General features: G+C 44.6%; 1 protein-coding gene across 1 annotated transcript in view; it reads right to left on the bottom strand.

Moving 5' to 3' along the window:
• Positions 1-242: 242 nt before the first annotated feature.
• The window catches only part of LOC126542830 (uncharacterized), a 30,693-nt gene continuing 4,532 nt past the window's right edge, over positions 243-26,403 (bottom strand). The window contains exons 4-7 of the mRNA XM_050189941.3: positions 24,834-24,970; positions 22,643-22,920; positions 7,817-8,012; positions 243-651 (exon numbers count right to left, since the gene is read on the bottom strand). Coding sequence (XP_050045898.1) covers positions 455-651; positions 7,817-8,012; positions 22,643-22,920; positions 24,834-24,970 — 808 coding nt within the window. The 3' untranslated portion in view covers positions 243-454. The remainder of the gene's footprint in view (positions 652-7,816; positions 8,013-22,642; positions 22,921-24,833; positions 24,971-26,403) is intronic.

The following is a 26,403-nucleotide window of genomic DNA, read 5'->3' as shown; positions in this document are numbered from 1 at the left end:
ACTTTTGCGTGCTGAAAAGAAGTTATCAAATGACCCTGCATATGCCTACAAAATGACATCCATGTTATGTATTGCCTGCCTGACGTCAGAACATACAAGTACATTCAAGGGCTCAACACATATGGATCACTCCTAATCTTTAAAACATGCACAATGGCCTGACAACTGTGAGCTAAAATGGACAATCTAAAAATCTCGCAGCTGATGTATCCCAATGGGTAAATTGCTACTTCATGAATTCCTTTCTTTTTTTTTTTTTCACCGTGGGATGATAAAGGCCTTAGTGGAGCAAACACTCTCGGTTTCACGTAACGAGGTTATCATAGACAACCACACTCATATGAAATCACCTACCTCACTGGAATTCAGCACGGTTTCACAGCAAGATGAATGCAAACAGGTTTGACATACAGAAAGATAGGGAGTTTCAGAAAAATGCTGTTCTGAAGATTCCTCAAGTTTTAGGTGAGCGCCTGGTGAGAGAGTTCTGAAGCCGGTAAAGCAGTGTTGTCTTGGGGATGCCAAAGCGCCTTGCAGCAGCTGTCATAGGCACACCTTCCGCGAAGACAGCACTCAATGCCCGCTGCATCTGCTCCTCTGTCCAGCCAGAGTTGCGGCCACCTCTTGCAGGAAATAAGGAATGGGGAGTCCCTGCAGGAGGACCAAAGCAGTATTGAAAAGTAAACTACTATGCTCAAAGTTCAAGGTATCAAAAAGATGTAAATGCTCATCATTATTAGCCTAGTTTATTCCACTAAAGATAAAGGCTTCTCCTAATAACTCCTGATGGCCCTGCCCTACATCAACTGAACCCACCTTTGCCTGCAAATTTCTTTATTTCATCGTTCCATCTTATCCTCTCCTGACCTCGACGCTACTTTACATCCCTTGGCATCAACTACTACTAATAGCCCACCAGTTCTCTGCGCTACACACATGACCTTCCCAGTTGTTCTTGCTCTTCCTCTAGACTAGAATGTCATCAGAAGGTATGGCTTCAAAGAATCAGCCGGGCTTATTGCAACCCAACGCAATGGTCCTGGCTATGTGAGGTAAGCGAGCTATTCTTTGCTCATCACTAATCTCATAATTTGTCCCTTGCTATATGCGACTTCGTTAGTATTTTCGTTCTCCTAAAGGTCGCATGTTCACGCTGCGTTTATTTGCAACTTTTGTGCCCGGCTTCAGTCAAGTTGTCTTCAAACGCATGTGCTTTTTGTAGACTCAGTGATACATTCCATGGCGTTGCCTTTGCTTGGCCTGAATGTATGCGAACAGCCCCTTTTGAGTATATAGCCATGAATTACGAAGCGGTGACGGTACATAGACAAAAAGGGGCGCTTACCTGCGGAAAGGCGAACTTATGGAGGCGACTTTGCCCCTTCAGAAGGAAATGAACTCGACAGTAGGCTTGGCATCAACTACTAATAGACCACCAGTTCTCTGGGCTACACACAACTATGACCTTTCCAGTTGTTTTTGCTCTTCATCTTGACTAGAATGTCATCTACCCATGCTAGTTCTTTAAACTTTACTGCCATCTTGCTATCTCTTAATATGGCATTTATCATTCCACTACCTTTTTTTGTAACTCCATTGACACTACTTTGAACACATGTGTTCTTCAGAGCTTACAATGTCAGCTTGAGTGCCTGGACAGCACAAATGAAAAACAGTCATAAGAAAAAGCTTGAGAAAGTAAAAAATAAAACAAACCTTAGAGGATTACTTACATTTTGATCATGCCAAGTGAACAAAAAAAAAAAGGAAAATGAAATGGGATCCTATCACAGCATAAAACAATGATGGGAAAGTAAGGTTTGTCACTATCAGCCCGGGTTCATGAACAAGGGAGGGCTCGAGGCATCTTCCGTTAGACGGACGCTCCGCGGCGTGGTGGTGACGAATGATGATTGACCGTGAGCGGCTGTGCTCGTCGGTGTTTATTGCGGTGCGGTGACCAATGTTGCCTACCGAGCCGGCAGGCCACCGAGCCTGGCGGGCCAACGAAGGTTATGCCCAAGGGGGCATCACATGCTTGTTACAAGGTTTAAAGTTAACTACAACATTTTAGTTAACATATTCAGGAAATCCAGCATGCAAATGTGAGCCACTGGCAGTACCATATTTTTCCTGATTGAAACTTTTGGCCTCACCCTACGAAGCCGTTCACTAAATTTAGCAAGAAAACAGCAGGCTACAATAACCAACAAGTATGGGTGCCTCACCTGTAAAAACATTTACTCTGTGGCTAATCATAGTTTTATATCAAAGAACCCAGTCAATATCTCCTTCACATAATCAATGAAAAAAAAATGAATTTATCAGCCAAGAAAACCTGGAGCCAAAAAAGTTAAATTAATGAAGGTAGCATAGCTTTGCAGCGGCAGCAGCATCGGCATCACATGAAAATTACATAGACGCTCGCGTCTACACGAGGCATGAGCGGCTGGCACTCTCTAGCAGGGGCTAGCGTTCCGAAAGGGATTAAAAAGAATGCTACGCTAAGAGACGGAGTGTCGGTTTTTCCTCTCCCACGAGAGCCCAAGACTTTACCAGTCTACGTGGTCGCTTGTCGCCACAGTTTGGTGACCGCAGACGTAATACTGCCATACGCTCCTGTGGTAGAGACGACCATAGACCAGACCAACGCTACGAGAGCTCAAGGCCAGAACCCTTCTGAGACTCGGTGAGCCCTCCTGTTCAGCCATCGCTCTTTGCCTCCCACAGTACTGGGACCAGCATCCCTTGGCGTGGTTTCTTGAGGCTGAATCGCAATTTCAAGTCGCTGGTATCCACTCTCAAGCCTCAAAGTTTCATTATGCCGTTGCAGTGCTCTCGCCCGCCACCATTGACGAGGTAGCAGATTTGTTGAACTCCCCATTGTCTACAGCCACCTATGACAATCTCAAGGCAGCCCTGCTGCAGTGTACAGCAGCTTCTGTCCGCTGAAGAACTCGGCGACCGACACCCTAGTGAACTTCTTCGACGAATGTGGCAGCTGCTCGGAAACAATGCGAGATCGATCGACGACGTGCTGTTGTGCGAATTGTTTTTGCAATGACTCCCGGCTAACGTGCAGATGGTGACAGCCTCTGCCATGGACTTTACCGGACTTGCCGCTTTGGCCGACAAAGTCATGGAAGTAGCCACCCCAACCATCGTAGCCACGGCATCGTCTCCGAGTGACAATGCAACCGAACTGCAAACCCTCCCCTGCTCTTCAGCAGCGTAATCTCCGCTCGACTCCTTGTGTGAACGCCTGGAACGCATAATCTGTGGAGCGGAACATTGCCGCATGTCATCTTGTCGTCCACGCAGCCGTAGTTCCAGCAGATCAAGACGCACGGGTACCCGCAATGAAACATCAACTACAACGTCTGGCGTTTGCTACTACCACCGCCGTTTTGGAAATGACGCTCGTTGCTGTTGGCGTCCCTGCACTTGGTGGGAAAACAGGCCGGCCGACCTCTAACGGCGACGAGTGGTCCAGCCCAACACACATGTCGCCTTTTCTACGTGATGGACAGAGTTACGGGATAACGATTCTTAGTCGACACAGGAGCTGACGCCAGCATTCTCCCTGCCCACCACTCCGACCGTAAAGCGACATCTCTGTCATTTTTGCAAGCCGTCAAGGCACCAGGATTCCAGTTTTCTTGTCACGCTCCATCATGCTAAACCTCGGCCTTTGACAAGCGTACCGCTGGATTTTTCGGGTTGCAGACGTCCGTTGTGCAGTCATTGGCGCAGACTTCTTGCACAACTAGGGACTCCTTGTCGACGTCCACCGACACCGTCTCATCGACTCCATCACCCAGCTATCCGTTCCCAGTGTCCCATCATCAGGCACATTGCCGATCGCACCTATTTTTGCCATGTTGGACGAACCATTCGCCGAGCTCCTACGCGAGTTTCCCATTTTGAGGTGCCTGCCGTACTAGACGCAATCGGTGCAACATGACTTGTACCATCACATCATCACCTCCGGCCCACCAGTCTATTTCCGACCCCGGTATTTGTCCCCGGAAAAACTCGAGATCACTCGCGCAGAGTTTGAACACATGCTGCAACTTGGCATCATCTGCCCTTCCTCCAGTAATTGGGCATCACCATTTCACATGGTGCCTAAGAAGACGGGAGACTGGCGCCCATGCGGCGATTACCGGGCACTAAAATATGTTACCCCTTCCTGATCGCTACCCTCTACCGAACATTCAGGACTTCACGGTAGCGTTGCACGGTGCGACGATCTTTTCTAAGATCGATGTCATTCGCGCCTATCATCAACCGGTCACTGAAGAAAACATTTCCAAGACCGCCATCATCACACCCTTCGGTCTTTTTGAATTTCTCAGCATGCCTTTCAGTTTACGGAACATGGGCCAATCCTTTAAGCATTTCATCGATTCCGTCACCCACAGCTTGCCTTTCGTTTTTGCATACACTGACGACCTTCTCGTTGCAAGCTCTTCCGCAGAAGAAACTCTTCACCACTTGGGGTTGTTTTTTTCACGCCTTGCCAGTAAAGGAATTGTCATCAACGCCGCTAAAAGTGAATTCGGTCAACCCGAACTGAAATTCCTCGGTCATGTAGTCAACGCTAACGGCATTCGACCACTGCCGTCCAAGATTCGCGTCATCGAAAACCTTCCTCGCCCGACCACACTCACCAAGCTTCGCCATTTTCTCAGAGGCGTCAATTTCTACCGCCGATTCATTCCCGATTGTGCACGACTTATGGCTCCACTAGATGCGCTCTGTTGGTAAACAAATGCAAACAAGTGCTTCAGTGGACTGAAGAGACCACCGACGCTTTCACAAGAGTCAAGTCTGCCCTCGCCAACGCCACGCTGCTTAGACACCCAAAGCCAGACGCACCCACTGCCATCATGACCGACGCTTCAAACACCGCCATTGGTGCCGTTCTGCAACAATTCATCGACAATGCGTGGCATCCAATCGCCTTTTTCTCCAAGAAACTGAAGCCTGCACAGTCCCGCTACAGCGTGTTTGGCCGTGAATTACTTGCTGTTTACTTGGCTATCAGACATTTTTGCCATTTTCTAGAAGGCCGTGCATTCACTGTCTTGATTGACCCCAAGCCTCTTGTGCACGCAACGAACCATTCGGCGTCCTGTTACTTGCCCTGTGAGAGTTCCGCCAACAACAACGTTCCGCCACATCAAGGGCACCGACAACGTTCCAGCCGACATTCTGAGTCGTGTCAATGCCGTTTTTATGTTGACGTCGGAACCTTTCATCATCGAGGTCGACTTACTCGCCAGTCAACAGCGTGACGGCACCGAACTTCGTACACTCCGGAATTCGTCCACATCCCTGAAATTGGAGGACGTCGTCGTGATTCCAGATGGTACGTCCGTCGTCTGCGACACTTCTACCGACACACCTAGACCATACATTCAGCATCCCTTTGCAGACGTCTATTCGAAACCGTGCACAACCTGTCGCATCCTGGCATACGCGCGACACAGAAGCTTCTTTTCAGTCGTTTCGTTTGGCCTCGGCTAAACACTCAAGTTCATGACTAGGTATGCTGCTGTTTGTCGTGTTAACGCTCTAAGATCCAGCGTCACCCCATTCCACCTGCCAAGTCTTTTCTCCCACCGGATGCTCGTTTTGACACCGTACACCTGGACCTCGTCAGCCCTCTCGCACCTTCAAAACGTTACTGCTACATACTGACATGCATCGACCGCTATACACGGTGGCCAGAAGCTGCACCTATATCTGACATCTCAGCGCCCACTGTTGCAACAGCTTTCGTGTCTACATGGATAGCAAGGTTCGGCTTCCCATCCACAATAGTCACCAATCGCGGTCGGCAGTTTGACTCAGAACTCTTCAATAAGCTACTCAAACTACTTGGAACAACACATTTTCACATGACTGCTTACCACCCACAGTCCAATGGCCTAGTTGAACATTTTCACTGGCATCTCAAGGCCTCCCTTATGGCGCATGAATCACCAGAGAAGTGGGTTCTACATTTACCTCTCGTCTTACTTGGCATCAGAGCCGCACTCAAGAGCGGCCTAGGTTGCTCCAGTGCTGAGCTCGTCTACAGCACTCACCTATGCCTTCCGTGCGATTTCTTTGTTGCCACCACCAAAACACCTATGCTATCGCCTGCCGACTATGTTGCCAAACTGCAAGCTTTCTTCAGCCAGATACGCCCGGTGCCTACACGTTCGCAAGAAGCAAGGTTTCCGTACGTTTCTCCTGCACTCACCTCTGCTACCCACGTTTTCGTGCGTAACTATGCCGTGTGGAAACCTTTGCAGCCACACTACTCCGGGCCATATTGTGTTCTCGAGCGTCGTCTGACGACTGTTGTCGTGAATGTGAACGGCCACTCAGACACAATCACCCTGGAACGTCTCAAACCCGCCTACATTAAGCACCCGCACCATCGGCCCCACCAATGTACGATGCAACCCTGCTGCATCCTTCGATGCCGCCTCCGTATGTGACACCCGAGACCAATGCCAAGACACGCCACGTCATGTGGACTCCATCGTTCGTCAAATTTTCCTCCTCTCTAGGGAGGGAGCCCTCTGTAGCGGCAGCAGCATCGGCGTCGCATGAGAATTACGTAGATGCTTGCGTCTACATGAGGCACGAGCGGCTGGCACGCTCCGGCAGGGGCTAGCATTCTAAAAGGGATTCAAAAGAATGCTACGCTAAGAGATCGAGTGTTGGTTTTTCCTCTCCCACGAGAGCCCGACACTTTACCGGTCTACGTGGTCGCTCGTCGCCACAGCTTCAACGTGAAAATGATTTATAGTCAACATTATTTTGCTATACAAAAAGTGGCATGCACATGTGTGCAAACCATGAAGCATGTTTCTTACCTTATGTTGTCTAATCTATGTGTCCCTCTATCTCTAACATAGCAACCTAAATGGACAAGAGTGCTTACAAATGAGGAAGGGTCAATACAAACAAAACAATACTGCTGAGTTCAAGCCAAGAACTTTGTTTTCTACCGGCCCAGAGTGACGACCACAGAGTATGAGAACAAGAAGAGCAGTTCCATGATCAAGGGTCAAAAACTAAAGCACATAACTCTTGGTCAGCTGGACAATGACAGTTTTCACAACATGGCAAACATGGTTTCATCCCCCACTGCATGCAGGGTATGGCGATCTCCCATATCACCCAGGACCACAGTCCAGAGGAATAAAAAAGAAAACGAAAGAAACTTCGAGCAATTTTTCATCGAGTGAGCAACCAAACTTGAAGGAAACACCACTTAGAACAGGACGGTGACAAGAGGAGACAAACACAGCGCCTTGTCTGTCTCCTCTCGCTACCATCCTGTTTTAGGCAATGTTTCATTCAAGTTCAGTAACGTACCAACCAGCCCAATTCAACATGCTGCTACAAGCAAGCGAACATATCTGTGGAGCAGACACATGGCATTCTGCAGTTACATCACTCACTCATAACAGTTACATAGCTTCTGGTTCGGCACTAAGTACACAACCGTAAATGCCTGTTGAAAATTCATGTGGCTAACCACCACAATTTTATAAGCACATTGTGTTCACAACTTTCTAGGTCAAGTTAAAAACTGAAGTGGGAACTCACAGTGTAGTAGCTGAGGAGGGGGGCACCGAGCACGTGCCCTTCCCCATCCCCCTCCAGAAAAAGATTCCTGGCTATGCCACTGGGCACTCACTAAACACACAATTGATGCACTTGCCAGGGTCGCACTGAAAACTGCCACAGCTCTCTGTAGCCTTAAAAGGGCTCATAAAGAATTATTTTTTTAATTTCAGAACTGTCGCACCTTGCCCAGAACTGTTGCCAGAATTGGAGCTCTCGCCTGACGCTGCCAGTGTCGCTAGCAGTGCAGAAGCATCTTCTTCCGCTTCTGGTTTCCCAGAACCAGACTCCAGCATTTTTGCTGTAGCCAGCAAGCTCAACTGAGAAGATGCTGGGAACATCTTCTGGTGGCAATTGCTGTCGACAGCACTTGAACTAGACTGCAAGACAAGGATGGCATGTGTCACACTTCCCAGTTCTGCAAAGAAGCAATGGCTACAGTGCATTTACTAAAGTGTACTGCACTGCAAATATGCTCTCAGCCAGTGAAAACAGCATTCTATAGTTGCATTAAACAAGGACTAGGCGATGAGGAGAACACAGTACAACTTGATTAAAGTAACTCCAGATGTAGTAAATCACTCACTATAGTAGACATTGGCACCAGTCTCAGTTGGATTTTGATGGTTCTTAAAGCAAAAAAGCCCAATATAGTAAACTGCAAAACCAGAAGTTCACTACAGCAAACATGGGCAGTCTGAGTGACCCTCTGTGTCACAAAGCATCCCCTCTCACAGCAGTCACCAGGCTAAAATCTCAGTCATGCACGTAACCTACCAACGCACCATTATGTTTGCAACAAACTCTTGGCTAATCTTTGCATGAGAGAGACATACTGTCACCACCTATACTTCATATTCACGCCATTACAGAATCATGAATGGACTGCAGAAAAGATGTAACAAGGATTAGAGAGCCTGTCTGTTGTGCTGTTCTTTGCTGATTTGGCAAAGCATTAACTGGTCCAATACAGGACTCTTCTGCACCGCTGAAGTTTCCATTGAAGCACTGGTGTGGCATGACAGACCTGCATGAGCAGCTTCCTTACTACAATGTACTTCTAGATTTTTGCCCTATCTTTAAGAGCTAGAGAACAGCTATGTATGTTAAAAACACCTGCTTGGAGAACCAAATGTTTGGAGTAACTCCGCTTACAGTAAAAATTTGGAGGATGCTTAAGCTTCGTATCTAAGAGTGGAACACGATAGCATTCAAAGGTCCCCGAGTGCACCTCACGATTCCCAGCAACTGCAACTTATGTAACCGTAATGTTTCCCCGGAAATGCTGGTGGCGATCATGATGCACGAAGGGGAGCTTTCTGATAGAAACGCGGCCTCTTACGTGGGCCGCTTTGTGGCGGAGGCAAGCACCATCTGGAGGTATTGCAAGGAACCGGGCGCGCTGCTTTATAGCCTTTGAGATTTGCGCGCACTGGCATGCGCAAATCTGGGGCCCATAGCCGCTCTATGAATGGTAAAAATGCTGAAAAAGGGGTTTGTGTTTCTTTTTTTCTTTTAGTTTTCATGTAACAGAATTATGTTTTCTCATATATTCAAATTACAGACGGATGCTATCATGTCTGTAGGTTGCATGTAAAATCGTACTTTACGATTTTTCTACATATTTTACATTGAGGAATTCAATTAGTTCAGCAACTTCCTTGCACCACATGGAAAGCCTGCCTGGTTGAGTATGCATGGTTCGAAATTCTTTTTGCCAAAGTGTCATCTGACGCAGAATGCTGGACACTGGATGCTGACACCGGATTTTCTGCGAGACAGGGCCCTTAACGCTGTCGCTTTAAAGCTGCCACCCTAGTAAAGATTTTGATCAGTCCAGGCTGGTTCACTTAAATGACATTCTATTGTAGCTCTATTCATCCGAGCTCCTCGGCCTTTTCCAATGGGCCCTTCTCCAATAAATAATACATAAATACCAAGGTATTTTGTTTTAAAATTTATAAGTTATATACAGTAAACTGAAAAAGTAATTTATTTTTAGACATCATGCTAAAAAGAAATGTTCTTAGGTAAGCAGATGTTACCTATTGAGTGCATGACTTTCAAGCGAAATCCCACAATAGACAACCATTTTGTGTAATTAACATCAAATTCGTGTACTCAAGCATGCAACCGACCTACAAGCGTATACTCTATCTCACAAGTAACTTGAAGCATTACCAAAGGAACAGGGTGTGCACCGGCAATAGCCCTGCACAGCAGAATATAGTTCTGGATGTAGCTGTCTAACTATTGGCGGGATTAGAGCTTTAGCTTTGCTTGGTACATGATATGATACAGCAATACATGATACATTAGGCCCTCTGCACATGTGCGTTGTATATCATGTATTACTGTGGCGGTTACCACTGGTGACTGTCATTACACAGCAACATGGCAGCACTTCAATCCGAATTTGTGCTTCAATCCTCCCGCTTCAATCCAAATTAATACTTGTTACTAGCTCTCCGTACTGACAGCAAAAAATAAATGGTGAAATCAGTCATCATTAGTCTCATCTCACACTGAGCCCTGAGCATTAGGGTATGTTTTGTTATCATTATTTGAGATCAGTCTTCTTTCTTTCATTCGTTTTTTAAATCTTGCCAGGCCAACAGAGGCGGCACTGAGCCGTCATATTAATTTGATTTCAACTTAGCAGACGGTGCCTCAGCTTATGCGCTGGTGATGCACTGACGATGCGGAATGTTCTAAAAGTCAAACTGTTCACTGTACTATCAGTTTACTACTCTGCTCTAGTATAGTGCATGATGGCAGTGCGAGCAAATGCCAACTAGATGCCGAGCAGATGACACATTGCGGGTGAACATAATTACAGAGGTAGTTGCCCCTTTAAGGGGCTGCAAGAAACTGCTCAGAAAGTGTATAGATTAAGTAAAGCCCCCTCTGTTGTGTTCAAATAAATGGGGCTTATGGCTACAGCGCCAGAACATTTGTAGCACTGACCAATTCCTCGCATTAACGCACCACAGGAGCATGTATCGACAGGACAGCAATCAGATGCTCAGCAGACAGCACAACATGCATGAAAACACTTTGTAGGGCTTTCACCCTTCATATCGACATGTGTACTTGTTTATCTTTTTCGGGTAACTGCTTTTCACTGGACAACAAATATTAAACATTATCACTCAGCGCAGGATGCACGTGTATGTATCGGAAGTTTCTCGAATGTTATCGATGGTTCTGTCCCTTGTCTGTTGTCACCAAAGCTTGTCTAGTGCTTTTTAGAAGACATGCGGGCACCAGCGATTACGCTGGAACCTTCGATGACTCATGTATAAATTCCAGCGTGCTTGACCCGAAGATCAGACTTCACTTATCACCGATCGTGTTCGCCACTATCGCTGTGCTCCGAGTGTAACTTGCTTTCGTGGGCACAAGTTTGCCCAATAAAAAGTTAGTTTCATCATTCACAGTTTTGTTGTTGTATTATTCACCCTCACTACTACGTGACAATATTGGCTAAGGAGTCCCACAGCTTCCACAGTGCTGCAAGAAACTACTGAGAGTATAGCTATTAAGTTCTACTCACTGCAAATTGCAATTCATTTACAGGCAATCTCAAGTCCTTTCAACTGCAAGTAAAAAAATGAATTCCATTCCAGCCTGTGCTTGTGTGACTTTCATAAAGGTGTGTACCAGGCACGCAGCCAAGATATATATTTTTTTCAGAGGGGGCCGAAGCCTCTAGTGGTCTGAACAAATGATTTTCCACAACACATTCATTCATTCATTACAAAAACATATTTGAGCACCCCACACATAGAACAAGACCCCTCTGATTGAAATTCAAGTTCACTCGTTTGCCCATCTAACACCAAAGTAATTCAAGCTATGTAGGGTAGAGACTTGGGCATGTTGGTAGTTCATGTTTAAAACAAGAACACTGCAAGAGACGGACAAACAAAGAAGGACACGCATACAGCGCTGACTTCCAACAACTCTCTGGTTGTTGGAAGTCAGCACTGTGTGCGTCTCTCTTTGTTTGTCCCTGTCTCTCACGTTGTTCTAATTTTAATCTAGCTATGTGTTCGGGGTGGCATAATGTCCTGTAGATGTACGCCTCGTACTGAAACTATACATTTGCTATAGTCATTAACGAACGTTTCCTGCTTGCTTCCTCTTGTATGTTTGATGTGCTTGTATATATTATGACATAAATGGTGTCTAACTGATTATATATAGGCAAGTAAATTTGTGAATGAGCATCAAACATGGATTTTGGTTAAAAATTATTTGCAGCTGTGGTTCATCCTTCTGTCAATAGATACGTCTCTAACACACCAGACAAGTGCAAAATGTCCAATAGGTCGGCAAAGTGTATATGCTAGGAGATTTAGGAGGCATAAAATTATTCATTGAGAAGACGGCGTGGTGATTCTACAACACGAAGCTGTCTCCTACCTATGTGTTATCAACATTATGACAGTAATAATAACACTGCCTTAAATACAGTTTTTTTTTTTAAGATGTTGTTTCATCCCGGTTTCAAATATTTGCTTCATGCTGCGATTTTCAAGCACCAGGGCTTCTCCATAAAAATGGAGATAACTTCGTCGATGCCAGCCCGCACACAGTGAATGGACATAAGATCCAGCCGATTAAGGCATTTTTTAGCCATCATGTTCTGCAAATACATTTTTACTCTCTTCATTGCTTTCTAGTGTTGGCACTTCTTTATGGAACAATCTTCCAGTTCATGTAAAACAACACAGAGCTTTTCTTGTTACTTAAACGTTATTGTAAAGAATTTCTTATGCTCTGTACGATAATCTGATATGCTGTTAAACTGATGTATAAATGTATTAGTTCTGTTAATTCCTTGTTTTGAATGCTAACCTAATGCAATAAAACCTTGTTAAACCATACCTGCTTAAACAGTAGCTTCATTTTAAAAGTAGCAAAGTCAAATCCCCGACTCAGCGGCCATTCAACATATTGCATTTTGCATCCGCATAAACTGTACCAGCTTACTGCATATGTATCAACTAACACGTAGTGTTTCCACTTTTTGTCATGCAATCACAGTGGTACGTTGTCCCCATCAGGCGGCCCGGCAGAGCAAGCCTCAGAGATCAGAAGAAAGGCCTCCAAGCGCAAACACGGAGGGTGCTTGTTTCTTTGTTCTTTCGGCACTATGCCCAGGGTTGCCAGGTGTGGTGACTTTTCTCCAAATTGGATACCTTTAGAGGCTCCTGGCAACCAAAAATTGTGGTTGGTTACTTGGCTACTTTCTGGCCATGGTAATTGCCATGGATAGTGTGCAAATTACGCTTCCTCTGACAACTCCATCGAAGCAACAGCCCCAAATGCCAGATCTTGAAGGTTATACTTTTGTGCCTTGCAAGTTCCAGGAGCAAATCCAGGAGCTGAAAACATATCATAACCGACATATGGCCAGTGAGCCTCTTTGACTTGTCGTCCTGGGCTGTTCAGGAATGCCCACAGTGATTCATACGCAACACTCATTGGCTGAAATCAATGCCTCGGGCAGTCCGGGGCTGTCAGGGATGGATAATTGAAGGGCCCCATAGGAGTTTCTCTACAGGCAGCATACAGTAATACTCTCTGAGTAACAGAAATTAATCAATCTTAAAGGCTATGCTTTTTGTGTCATTCGTTAGACGAAAGCAATAGGTGGTGACCTAATCCCACCCCCAGCAACGGTTACTACTATAGCGAATTTCAAAGAGCATGCTTCTTTGCACCAGAAGTGACTACAACAACCAAAAATGGGTCACGGTAGACATGACATTACAGGCGGCAGTGCTATGTACGTTTCTTAAAAGCGCTTGCGATTGCATACCAGGAAGAGTAGAATGCTAACTTCAACATGGATGAGTTTGCACTGTTTTTTAAGCTGCTACCAGACAGAATGCTTGCGTTCAAAGGTGAGACACCAGCGGCAAGCATGCCAAGGACAGGATTTCAGTTGCGTTCGGAGTGAACCTGTCAAGAATTGAAAAACTTCCACTTCTCGTGATTGGGAAGTCGGCCAAGTCAAGATGTTTCAAAGGTGCCCAACTGCTGTCTGGAGACGTCTACTGCAGCAATACAAAGCGTGGATGACTGCAAAACGTTTTGAGGAGTACAAGCGCCTCATGGACCGCCGTTTTGCGGCAAAGAACAGAAGAGTTGCAGTTATCCTAGATAATGCGTCGGCGCACATCGTGCTGGATAACCTTGCAGCTGTGAAGTTGGCGTTTCTGCTTCCTTATGCCTCAACGACTGCCCAACCCTCAGACCAAGGCGTCATTCGGGCAGCGAAACACTGTACAAAAAGATCCTGCTGCATAGAATTCTTCTCGCCCTGGAGTGTGGCATGGGTGTTGCAAAGCTTTTTTAATTAACCTTCTGGGCACAATTCAGTAAAACTTCATTGGGGCCTAGTTGGTACATAATTCTGAACTAACAGCGCCAGTGTGTGTCGTGTCTTTCTTTTTGTGGTTCGTCTTAGGTGTTTGCGCTGTAACGTTAAGTTCAGAATTGGGCACAATTCACCTGCTGTAATAATGGCGGCAAGTTGAATTGACAGTGCAGAACTGTTTCAAGCGTGCTGGCTTCACGGTGTGTGCGGGTGACGCAGAGGATGCTAGCCACACCATCGACCAGACTTCTGACACCATCAACCAGCCTTCTGACACCGTCGACTAGTCTTCTGACAACATCGACCAAGCTTGTGAAAGCCTAGTCGCTTAAGTGCTGGAGCAGCAGGGTGTTACAGAAGGCATTTCCTTCACCGACTTCAGAGACAAAGACAGGTTCAGACTTCTCAGGACATGTCTCAAGCCATCATTGCCTCTATTGTTGCCAAAGTGTCCCCTAATGACAGTGATGGCGACACAGAAAGCAACAGCACGGGCGATTCAAGCCCAACAGTGGCAAAAGCTGCACGTTATGTCAGCCTCATGAGGGTCAGCCATGAGAGAAGAGGGGGCTGAAGGAAAAGCTGGCTTGCAGCTTAAGTGAGTTTGAGGCTGCTATCATCACTGGTAGACCACTGCGGCATCAAACGAAAATAAGACTTTTGTTGCATAAAGTGAATAAATACTGCATGTCTTTTTACCTTTCATTGCACTCTCTCTGAGTTCCTTTTTTGACAGGTAAGTGGGCAATCTCACGCTATTTCGGTTAAGCAGTACTACCGTTTAGTACATACTTTTTCTAAGCTCCGGCCAACTATGGTTTTATGAGGTTTCAATGTATGCTGTTAAACTGATACATGTGTGTGTTTCCTGCCTACAAGTTTATGCATATAATTGTTGCATGGATCCATACTAGCATGATGCTACAGATCCAGACGTTTATAAACATGTTTTTCTGTACGACTGTACCTTGTCTCATAAAGTTCAATTCAATTGAACCTTTGCCAACTATTTGAGGTGTGTGAACTTTCGGGACAGGTCTCTGTCACATTCAAGTAGAGTGCCCATCATGTGGCATGGAAGCTCTTCTTCTTGCAAGGCCTGCTTATATAAAATAAACAATCAGCTACTACTATACAAAAGTAAAACCCCATTAATTCAGGTTTCACAAGACTGAAAAATAAAATTCGAATTACCAAATGTCAAATAATCGAGGGTATCAAGAAAAATATAAAGAAATGCTCACTACGTCAACACACTTTTACTTACTCACTGAGTGAGCAAATCCTGTTACTGTATTGCATGAGAGCAGTGCAGAAGCTGCAATTCTCGTCATATCATGACTGATTGGCTCTTGCAGCAAAGAAGGCTTCGCGACTTAATTTTCAGTGCAGCTGAGGCACGTGCCTTTATCAGACAGGCTTTTCACTACCATGCACACATCTCTATTATTCTTTCACCAATGAGCTGATTGCCAACAGATGGTCCATCTATCGTGGTGTTGCTGGGGCTCTTCATCCTCGACAGCTTTTCACCGATTTAAAATGAAACAAATGTTTGCTGCAACCGCTGCGGACAAAACTGCGGCCGCTATTGACATGATTGTGCAAGGTGACCTTGTGGTTCTGAACCCGCACAGCCGACGCACACACCCGAGTCCAAATGAAACTACTGTTTGCTGCAACAACTGCGGACAAAATCGTGGTCACTGTTGATGTGATTGTTGATGGCGACAATGCATTTTTCAAGGCACGTGGCCAATGCAGTGTTATGTGCATTGGTAAATCCAAGAATAAAGGCTTTAAAGGCACTGAGCATGTGCTGGTGGGCGAGTTGGTTATACATGATTACAACAAAGGTGCCAAATAACGGCACAAATAGGCACGTGTTCCGGCGTTGCTTTCATTAATGTATGATTTTCATTGACAACCATGGCGATGTGAACTCTGCCACTTCTTTGCATGCATGCAAGTGCATATCTCTTGCAGGAAAGAAATGGGTGCATCACTGCTCGTACAGTGGAACCCACTTATAACAATATTCAAGAGCCACGAAAATTCTATTGTTATAACCGATAATTGTTATAACCGGGTTGCATGAAAAGAAGCAAAATAGGGGGATGGCACAGCTGTTGTGAGAAAACTATAATGGCGGGGAGGCCAGTGCCCCTCCCCACCACTTTTTTCCATCTGGCTCGACTCGTTTAACTATTTAACTCTGCTTCCTGCGTGCCCCAATCCTACGTAACAAGCTGCAGCTCTAGGCGTTCAAGAATGGCATTGTTATAACTGCAAAGAGGGGTCACGGTTGGCAAGCGCATCTGATGCAAGCGCATTCGCGACAATCACCTCATAGATAAGTTGTACTGATGTTTCTAATGTGTCGTCCACATGTAAAAGCTCTTCCGAGTCCTGAAGAATCCTTGTCGATTGCAGACCAAAGTTCAGGCATCACCTCGTCGATGAGAGCTTCACAGGCTTTGGATTACTCACTGCTGCCTAGGACAAAGTACGCTTTCCTAAAGCAGTTCTGCAACGCAGAAGCGCACCAAAGATAAACTACACGGCCATGAATAGATTGATCTTCAAGTTTTGTTGCTCCCTGCTTGTCTACGTGGCCATGTCCATCAACAAGACTAACTTGTTCAGAACACGGTGACGATACACCACTTTAAAAATGGCGATCACACCGGCATTCATGGTCTGCAAGCCTGCCATTGTTGTGTTTGGCAGCAGGAAATACACTTCCACGCTTGAGAGTTTAGGCATGGAGTGGTGAGCGCTACAATTATCTAGGATGAGCGCCACCTTCCTCTTACACCGATCAATCCATTGATCTAACTCCAAGAGCCCCTCTCGCATCATCGTTATCGCATCATCCATGCCTTGCGGCTGTGACGATAACATACCAGTATCCTGGCAGCACCGGAGTAGTTGACTGGATTTTTTTATTTCCAAATGGCAAATGCGGGGCTCTTGTCACTCCCATCCATGTTGGCACACAAAAACACAGTGAGGTGCGGCTTGCTGTTTTTGCCGCCCTTACACGTGTCTCCTCTGAGTGCATACGTCTTGGACGGCAACATCTGGAGGAACAGTCCTGTTTCGTCCCCATTATATATATTGGTGTCAACATAGTTGTCGGGGATGCGGGTCAGTGTTTCCTCCATTCACTTCTGCTTTGCATCCACAACAAACGAAGCTCTCTCGCCGGTGACATCTTTATAAACAATGCCGTGCCTCTCTTTGAAGCGCTGTGTCCAGCTGCAACATGACTGAAAGTCCACATTGTTGATGAGTAGGGCAAACTGCTCCATCTTTGTGGCCAGAATTGGCCCAATGATGGGCAAGTTCATTGCATGGGCATAGAAAACACTCGTAGAGGGCCTCTTCCACCTCCTTATATGCACCTAGTCAAACGCATGTGTGCCCGTTGTCTACAAAGCAGTTTTCTTTGTCGAACTTCTCTGCCGAGCGGATGGTTGTCGACACTGTCAGTTGCAATAGCCCGTACTTCTTCGTCAAGTAACGCGCTTTTTTACTGTCTTCGTAGTCCTTCACGATACAGCTCTTCATTTCCAAATCTATAGCAATGTGCTTTATTTTCACCGGCAAGGTAACGCATTGCCGGTGAATCAGCGGGTGCATCAGCCATCTTCCGTCTCAGCAGTGAGTCAAACGAGGCAGAGAAACCACGTAGCCAGGAACAACTTCGACACAACCAACAAAGACAAGCATGAGTGACTTACTATATTTACTCGATTCTAACATGCCCTCGATTGTAACGCGCACCCATTTTCCGTGACCAAAAAAAAAAAGAGTACAATACCGCGCACCTCGTGCTTTCATGCAGAAATACTATTTTCTCTCATTTGGAAAAAAACAATTTATTCCCAATACACTAAAGTTGCGATGAATAAAAACACAAATGGAAGCGACGTACCTTGCCGCCAAGATTTTCACTGTGCCAGTACAAGTCATGTGGGGCAATAAACATCACTCGTCATCACTATCAGACAACTCCTTATCACTAGCAACAGACCAAAGCTAGTAAAGCTAGGAACACCAAGCAATAAAGCATTCTTTGGTATGCCACTACCCGCCGGCTGTGTTCCGTCGTTTCATAACGCGCCCTCGACTGTAACGCGCACCCATTTCCCATGACCCAAAAATTTAGAAAATTATAACCTCAATCGTAATGCACACCCATTTTCCATGACCAAAAAGAAGGAAAGAGTACAATATCGCGCACCTCGTGCTTTCATATAGAAATACTATTTTTTCTCGTTAGGAAAAAAAAACATTTATTCCCAATACACTAAAGTTGTGATGAATAAAAACACAAATGGAAGCGGCGTACCTTGCCACCAAGATTTTCACTGCGCCGGAACGAGTCGTGTGGCGCAATAGACATCACTCGTCATCGCTATCAGACAACTCCTTATCGCTATCAACAGACAAAAGCATTTTATCCTCGGTGCCGTCCATGGCATTCGAAATCCCGCAATTCTTAAAGGCCTTGTTGACCATGCAAGATAGGATCGTGCACCATGCATCTTTCACCCATCCAGCAAAGTCCTCTAGTGAGGCACACTTCATTTTATTGGCAGGCGTGAATTAGCTGCAGCCACTGACAAGCCATTCGGTGTAGAGCGCCCGAATTCTATCTTTCACTGGCTTGTTCAAACAAACATCGAGCGGCTGGAGCTGTGATGTCATGCCACCGGGTATCACGATAAGGTAGGTGTTGCTTGCAGCCAGCTTGTCCTTGATGCGCTGGTCAAGGTAGCACCTGAATGCACTGAGCACAAGCATCCCACGCAGACCCAAACTACCGCCGGGTCTCTACCGCCCAATGTTATCAATCCTGTCACCGACCAAGTCCGTGGTCATCCAACCTTTTTCATTTGCGCGCACAATCACGCTACTCAAAAACACGATTCTTTTCGGGAGCGTCTTCCATTTGAAGATAAGATACGGGGGCAGCTTGTGCCCATCCGCAGTGCAACAAAGCATTGCGGTGACTCTAGTTTTTCCGTGGCCGGAAGACAAAACGCGCACTTGCTTCGTCCCCTTCCTTTTAACGGTTATGGTGGCAGGCATGTCAAAGTAGGGCGGCACCTAATCGGCATTTCCAATCTGTCCGAAGAGGTAGTTGTTTCTATGGCGCATCTTAAAACATACTGCTGAAAACTGTACAATTTCTCTTTATATTCTTCGGACAATTTTTGGCATATCCCTGTCCTCCGAAGAGAAAAGCCTTTTCTTTTCATAAAATTTGATAGGCAGCTCCTGCTCGATTTGAAGTCACTCCACAATGACCCTTTCTGTAGGGCAAACTGCATCGCCCGTACTTTGAGCAGATCGGTCGTCACAGGCCGCTGTGCCGGTCACTGCTCTTGCACGTATTACGCGAGCAGCTCTTCTATTTCGGCGAAGTGGCCCTGCTTCAGTCCACAGAAACCCTTCCTTATTGCTTTGCTGGCGAAAATATTCTCCTTCTGTTCGCACCAGTCCTGCACGCAAGTTTCGGGAACTCCGAACGCCCGTAATGCAGCCCGATTTCCATCCGTCTCCACGCACAGGATAACTTTCCTTTTAAATGCGGCATCATGGTGGGACTCGGTGTGTCTTCGCAGTTGGCGCTTCCATGCTGACTGAATAAATGCAGAAAACGGAAAGACACGCGGTAGACTAGGTTACACCAGCGCCTGGTTACATGTACAACGTGGAAGTATGCACATGGAGGAAACTACGGCAGCTAGGCCAGAAGCGCGTACGAGGCGGCCATTTTTCGAATGCCGATGGCGATATGGTAACGCGGATTTAGGGTAGTAGTCGATTCTAATGCGCATGCAATTTTTGGACCCGTTTTATTGGAAAAAAGGTACGCATTAGATTCAAGTAAATACGGTAATCTGTTGGCAGAATTGTGCAGAATGAGGGGCCAGTGAGCAATCAGGGAGCCACGTTGTCAGCACAGTTGGCGTAATCCATTCGTGTTTCGGAGGGTGGCGCAGGATAGAGCAATGGGCGCAGCCCATTCGTATTTGGAGGGCTGTGAGGGCATGACAGAAAGAGAGGCACGCAAAGCTGGCATTGTGGAGGAGGCTGGAAAACAGGTTCTACTGTATGTATGGTTATTATGTACGGTGGCAGACAAAAAATATATTTTGCACTTTTGTTATTCTGAGCTGAACTGCTTACACAGCCAGTGCTGCATGATTCCAGACAACCAGCCTCAGACTATAGCCTCTTGAACATCCACTGTCATGCTATTCACACTACACAGCCTGCCCATCGTCTACAAAACTTGCACATTCCAAGAATGTATTACAAGCAAACTACTATATTTACGCCGGCCAGTACGTCACAAAATGCGTGTGTGCAAGAGAAAGTTTAATGATAACTGAAAATGTTAACCTAGAGAAATATTTCTTATGCTACTCCAGGTGTAATAAATGATGAGGGATGTGAGAGCAAGTGAAAACACAAGCACATGCAAAGACACACACAAAACACATTACCATGCAAACTTGAGGATGTAGGCAACAGTGAGCTTCATGGAATGAACGAAGTGGAAAGCGAAGCTGTGGCAGTGGCAATAATCAAAATCTGGTCCATCATTGTACAACTGATGGCAGATCTCCACATACTGTAGGACATTAGAAAAACAGCTATGGATACAAGCCTCCCTAACACTCCCACCATCCTTCACTGCTGCAGTGCTATTTTCCTAATAGATTTCGAATACTTCACATCATCAACTGCACACAATCAGAAATAAAATTTCAGCCAAATGCAATATCTTCCATCGCATCCACAGCGCACCATAATGTACTACAGCATGCTGCGCCCTTAAGCGGAAGCTTTAGCACGGGCTCTCTTATATAAATACATGTAAAAGGAGAATTTCATTTTCTCGGCAACCACTGCACCAAATTTGACAAATTTTGTTGCAATTAAAAGGAAAACTTAAAATCTAGTGACTGCTAGTTTCGAATTCTTGATTTTGATAGCCAATTTTTTATTAAAAATGGGCAAAAATCAAAAATTTTCAAAAAATGAAACTATTAAGTTTATAACTCTGTAACTCAGCAACGAAAAATGTTAATATAATTCTGTGGATTGCATCTAATAGTGCATCTAAAGCGGACAAAATTGATATGTCACACATCAATTTTAAAAAATTTAGTATTATGGAAATACAGCTTTTACAGAACCCTTGTAAACAACGTAACAAATTCACATAAGATGTAAAATGACATATCGAATTTGTCCGCCTTCAATGATCTAATGCATGCCGTTTACAGAATCGCGATATCTGTTCTTGATGCAGAGCTATGAATTTGTAAACTTCGTGCTTCTATTTTTCGCAAACTTTCAAATTTTTGAAAATTCTTGTAACAAAATTCAGGATCTAAATCTAAATTCCGCTTCCAACAGTCACTAGAATTTAACTTTCTCTCTCGAATACAGCCAATTTAATTAAAATTGGTCGAGGGGTTATCTCAGAAAAATGCTTTAGCCTTTTACATGTATTTGAATAGGCCGCGTCAGAATTGGGTCCGAGCTATAAAGCTTCCTCTTAAGACATCCAGCCTTTTTCATGTAAACACGATCCCTCAAAAATAAATTTTTGTTATGCATGGCATTCGGCACTGGGTATTGTTTGGCACTATATCTATAGATGAAGCAACTGTGTCCTCTCATTAGAATATATCTGAATATCATTTATTGCTACATACTTGATACAACAGTGCCACCATCTGCCGCGACCATTCAAACTAGACCAAAAAGCTTTCCTTTCTCTCTCTTTCTTTCCCCTGTGATGCTATTGCAGCAGACAACACTTATCTCTGGTTTAGTCACGAAAGTACACACAGATCTTAATTGGCTCACAAGATCACATTAATAAACTTCGTAATGCATGCCTACATGTGCTCCAAAGAGTCCAGAGTTTGCAAACAGTCAAGTTGTTCCTAATGCTCCCTTTGTGCTTTTAATAAAGAATGCTTTACAATGCACAGGGTAATGGGAGAAACTTTCTGATGTTGTGAATATGAGGATGTGAAAATTGGTTGACATTAATGGTAACACAGCTCTACATTATTGCAAACTATTGGAAAAGTATTCAGTATTTTATTTGGTTTTCTTTTGGCACTATTCGAATTGTAGTTGAGCTAGCCTCAACATCTAGTATTCGCACATGCCTAGTGCTGTGCATGACTTGCCTGTTGTCACCTTTGCGCCAGCCGTGATGTATTCTGTTCGTCACCAGTCTCTGCCTACACCCCTGTCTGACCAGTAGAAGTTACTCTCACACCATTTCAATCTATTCAGTATTATGGGCGAGAAAAAGACGAGAGTGACTTTTGGTTAGCTATCATCTTGAAATTTTCTGGTTAAAGCTCACACCAGTTGTCACTATTTTCATACTCACCTACCCAAATATGCTGGGAACAGATGCAGAGTAACATAGGTAGCTTTAGAAAAAAACTGCAGATTTCCTTAAATGGAAATGTGATGAACATAAGGGGAACAAAACAAAGGTGACTGAACTGTTCAGCCTGTGAGAGTTTGTTTTAGAAAGCGTCTTCTGTACTGTTAACTGCCACCTACCTCATCACCCTTTGCCAGTGCTTGTTCTAGAAGCCGTGATGTCTCAAAGTCTTTTTCTTCTTCTGTAGTTTCGTGACATGCATGCAGCCTATGCCTCTGCTCACAGCTACCACTCAGTTCTTTGGTGGACAACAGGGTTTCCAACACTGAGCAGGAGCTGCCACCCTTGCTTGACCTGGTAGTTCTCTGCAGTGCAACTGCCTCGGAGTTGCGCTTAGGTGAAAGCTCTCCGTCACTTGAGTTTTCTTCTGCCTCATCATTGCTTGAAACCTGACTTTCTGGAAAGACAATTAAACCAAATCAAGTTCGCTGCAAGCAGGCCAATGTTTAAAGTAATATGGCTCCAGCAATTACAGCAACTCAAAACAGCACAGAAGATTACAGGCCTGTGACATAAGTGCCATCAAACTCAGCTGTTCTTTTCAAAAGCTGTTTTTTAATACTTGTGCAATCAAGCTGTATGCCATAAACTATCAATGCGTTCAAAGTTCAGGTCAATTTTTTAGGTGATCCACATGAACGTACCTACACGACTTTTGAAGTTAAACTATCCGAAACTTTAATGAAAAGCCTATGCTAGCTGTGCAAATGCTGCTTGCACATGTGGTTCATGCACTTTGGTGGACAGCAGTTCCACAAACAAGTGAATTCAATGAACACATAATTACATAACTGAAAAGAAATTTAAATAAATGAAATTCTGGAGTTTTATGCACCAGAAGCAAGATCTGATTACAAGGCATGCCGTAGTAGGGGCCTTTGAAAATGCTGACCTCCTGGGGATCTTCAACATGCACCCAATGCATGGTACTCAAGCATTTTTGCATTTCGCCCCAATCTAAATGCGGCCACCATGGCCGGGATTTGATCCCGCGACCTTGTGCTCAGCAGTGCAATGCCATAATTGCTAAGCCATCACAGCGGGTATGTTATGTAACGCAAAATGTTATGTAACTTAATTATTGCAATAGTGATATATGTTGATATGTAAAGCTTGAAGACATTGTATTTGAAGACAACTTCATTTTGTTTGATACTTTAAGAGCTCTTCTGTATACAGATACTTGCCATAAAATTGGACACTGAGTATGCCAATTTCACATTCAGAGGCAGGATCCTGACACAAAAACAAACACTGCAATGTGATGCAGCTGACTGCGCAAGAATGAAGGAGCCAGCCTTGATTTTGCCGGCCAAAAGCAGAAGCACAGTTTTTATCAGCCCTGCCTGGCTTGTAGATGGGTGTGCTATGCAGCACAATAAGCATGCACTTTGGCAGTGCCTTTTCAGTTGCCACATGGTCTGTGATTTTTTCAAAGTCAGTTGAAAACCAGTACACCTTGTTCCCTTCTTTCTTAAAACTGCTCAATGTATTCAATAATGCTGGAAAAGCTTTGCCATTCTACTAGCCATGTATTCAATGCCCTGATTGCTCCTTTGTAACTGAAGAGAACACATTGGGTGTTGTTTGCTGTCATGCCCAATGCAAAAAATTTCATATTCTGTTTTGACTAGGGCAACAGACACACAGATGTGAGGGGCAATTGAATATACACAAGGGGGCAACAATTGACCAACAGATTCTAGAAAGGAGCAATGCCATAGTTGCACAAAACAAGAAAAAGTTTACAGCCCCTGCATTGCAGCCCTAATTATAAAAAAATAGGCACAAGAACACAGACTACTGAGCTAGTCGACTCAGACATTTAAGATTACAGAGGACAACACAGTTAACAAGGGAAACTATTTTTTGTTTTCCAACATTAACGACATGTTGTCCTTGCATGTGTAACTTCAATGTCTAAAAGTAATGTTTTGTGCCTGCTGTGGTCATTGCGCTCTAAAGAATGCCTGACTTTATGTGTGCTTTGAACATTGATAGCCATACAACCATGGCACAAGAGCAACATTGGCAAGAGTACAAGTCTGCTGAAATCCCTATATATAAAAGTAACAATTCCTTGTCTTGAGACGTGTCAGAGAAAAAATTTATGGAAATCTACATGTTTACCTACCTCGTAGCCTTTTCAAATAGTAAGACAACTATATATTCAATAATTTATTTGCAGCATTTTTTGTGAGAGATGCAAATGTATGCAAGATGCAAGCCAGCTACTGTTTCTTATTGCAGAAATTAACAGCTTCAGCAAACTTTGCTCTTGCTATGACAAGCATAGTAATGACCTGTTACCTTGCTCTCGAGGTGCGACATGTCGAGGTCTGACTCTTTTTCTCTTGCTGCTTGGTGGCGATTTTAGTGGTCTTTTCGACGGTGATGCAACGCTTGCAGAGTCTACATTACTTGCTCGCACCTCTGAGGAAGTCAAACTAAGAAACAGAAAGACAATAAAATTTTTCCTCACAAGAATTATCGACACTCATGGCATCAGTTCAAGGCACTGCTTTTTGTTCTTATGTCAATTGTACATGAGCTCAAAGTCATGTATGTCCAAGATTATGCGTTGTCTTCATAGCACCAGCCTGATACGCTTTCTATTACCCCTGCTAAATCTCTCACTACTATTTTTGCCCCAGACATTTCTGCAGATATGTGATGATTAAACATTCAGTGCACATCACTTTCAAACAGTCCAGGCAGATTAGAAGGCATTTATGCAAGTCACAACAAGGCTATGAAACAAAAATGCAGGTGTGTACTTCTTAAAGGAGCAGGGCTGCAGACAGAAAATTTGTCTCATTTTTATTTTTTATTTTTTTATTGCATAGCTGTGAAGCAAGTAAAGCTTCAATTACTAATTAAAATGTGTACCAAGTGTAGTGCAGTTTTTGACGTGAAAAGAGATTATTCATGTCATCGAAACTTGATGTGGCAGTCTCACGGCATAACTGCGAGTCGACCTAGTTGGAACAGATTCATCTTAAAACCTTTTGTGCTCAAACAAACAAGGATGAAGACACACCAAACAAACAGGGACTCAAGGACGGCCCAAGCGCTCATCCTTGTGTTGCTCCTATTCTTCGTCCCTGTTTGTTTGCGCACAAAAAGTTTTAAGGTGAGTCTCACGGCACCAGACATCGCTGATGCAAACACACGCACTGCAACAAAGTGTTTTTGGTTTTTCTTGTTAAAGCAGCTGACGGGACAAGAGGAAAGAGTGGGTTCCCCTACGTATCTAAAAGAAGCATGCAATATGGCAGCTTATGGAAAGATGGTCACTGGATGGACTGTAACCACTGCACCGAGCTGACTGACGTACTCTTGAGTTGTTGCGATACCATGTGACTACCACCTCCGCTTATAATGACGTGAATAGTCTCCTTTTTCATGTCTGTCACCGTGCTGTAGTTAGCCCGCATTTTTAATGGGTCACATAAAAGGCGTTGTAATCAATTACTCATGGCTCTCGGGGAATTGAGGTTTTGCACCTTAATTATGAACGGCTACGTAAGAAAGCAAAAAGTGGGACACAGAATTTTCATGTCAGTACTTTTTTAAAGAGGCCACGACACCAAATTATTGAGCTTAAATTATGCATTGCATGTTATACGGTATGTGTCCCACTGCGAGCTGACAATATTTGAGCGCTTTTGATGTGGAAGAAAATTTGTATTTGAATTTTTCCAGTTTTTAATATCCCAGTTAAACTGTACAGCAGCCTGGCAACACTAATGAGTGACAAAATGAAATCATAGCCCAGTGACAGCTCCATCAAAGTAATGGAACCAACTCTTAAAGGCCATGCTTTTGTGTACCGCAAGCTCTAGAAATGACTGCAGGAGCTAGAAATATGTCATGGGCT

This window comes from Dermacentor andersoni, chromosome 2 (assembly GCF_023375885.2).
Source record: "Dermacentor andersoni chromosome 2, qqDerAnde1_hic_scaffold, whole genome shotgun sequence".
NCBI classification, from domain to species: domain Eukaryota; kingdom Metazoa; phylum Arthropoda; class Arachnida; order Ixodida; family Ixodidae; genus Dermacentor; species Dermacentor andersoni.
The sequence above is the reverse complement of the archived record's forward strand: the minus strand, read 5'-3'. Positions and strand labels throughout refer to the sequence as shown.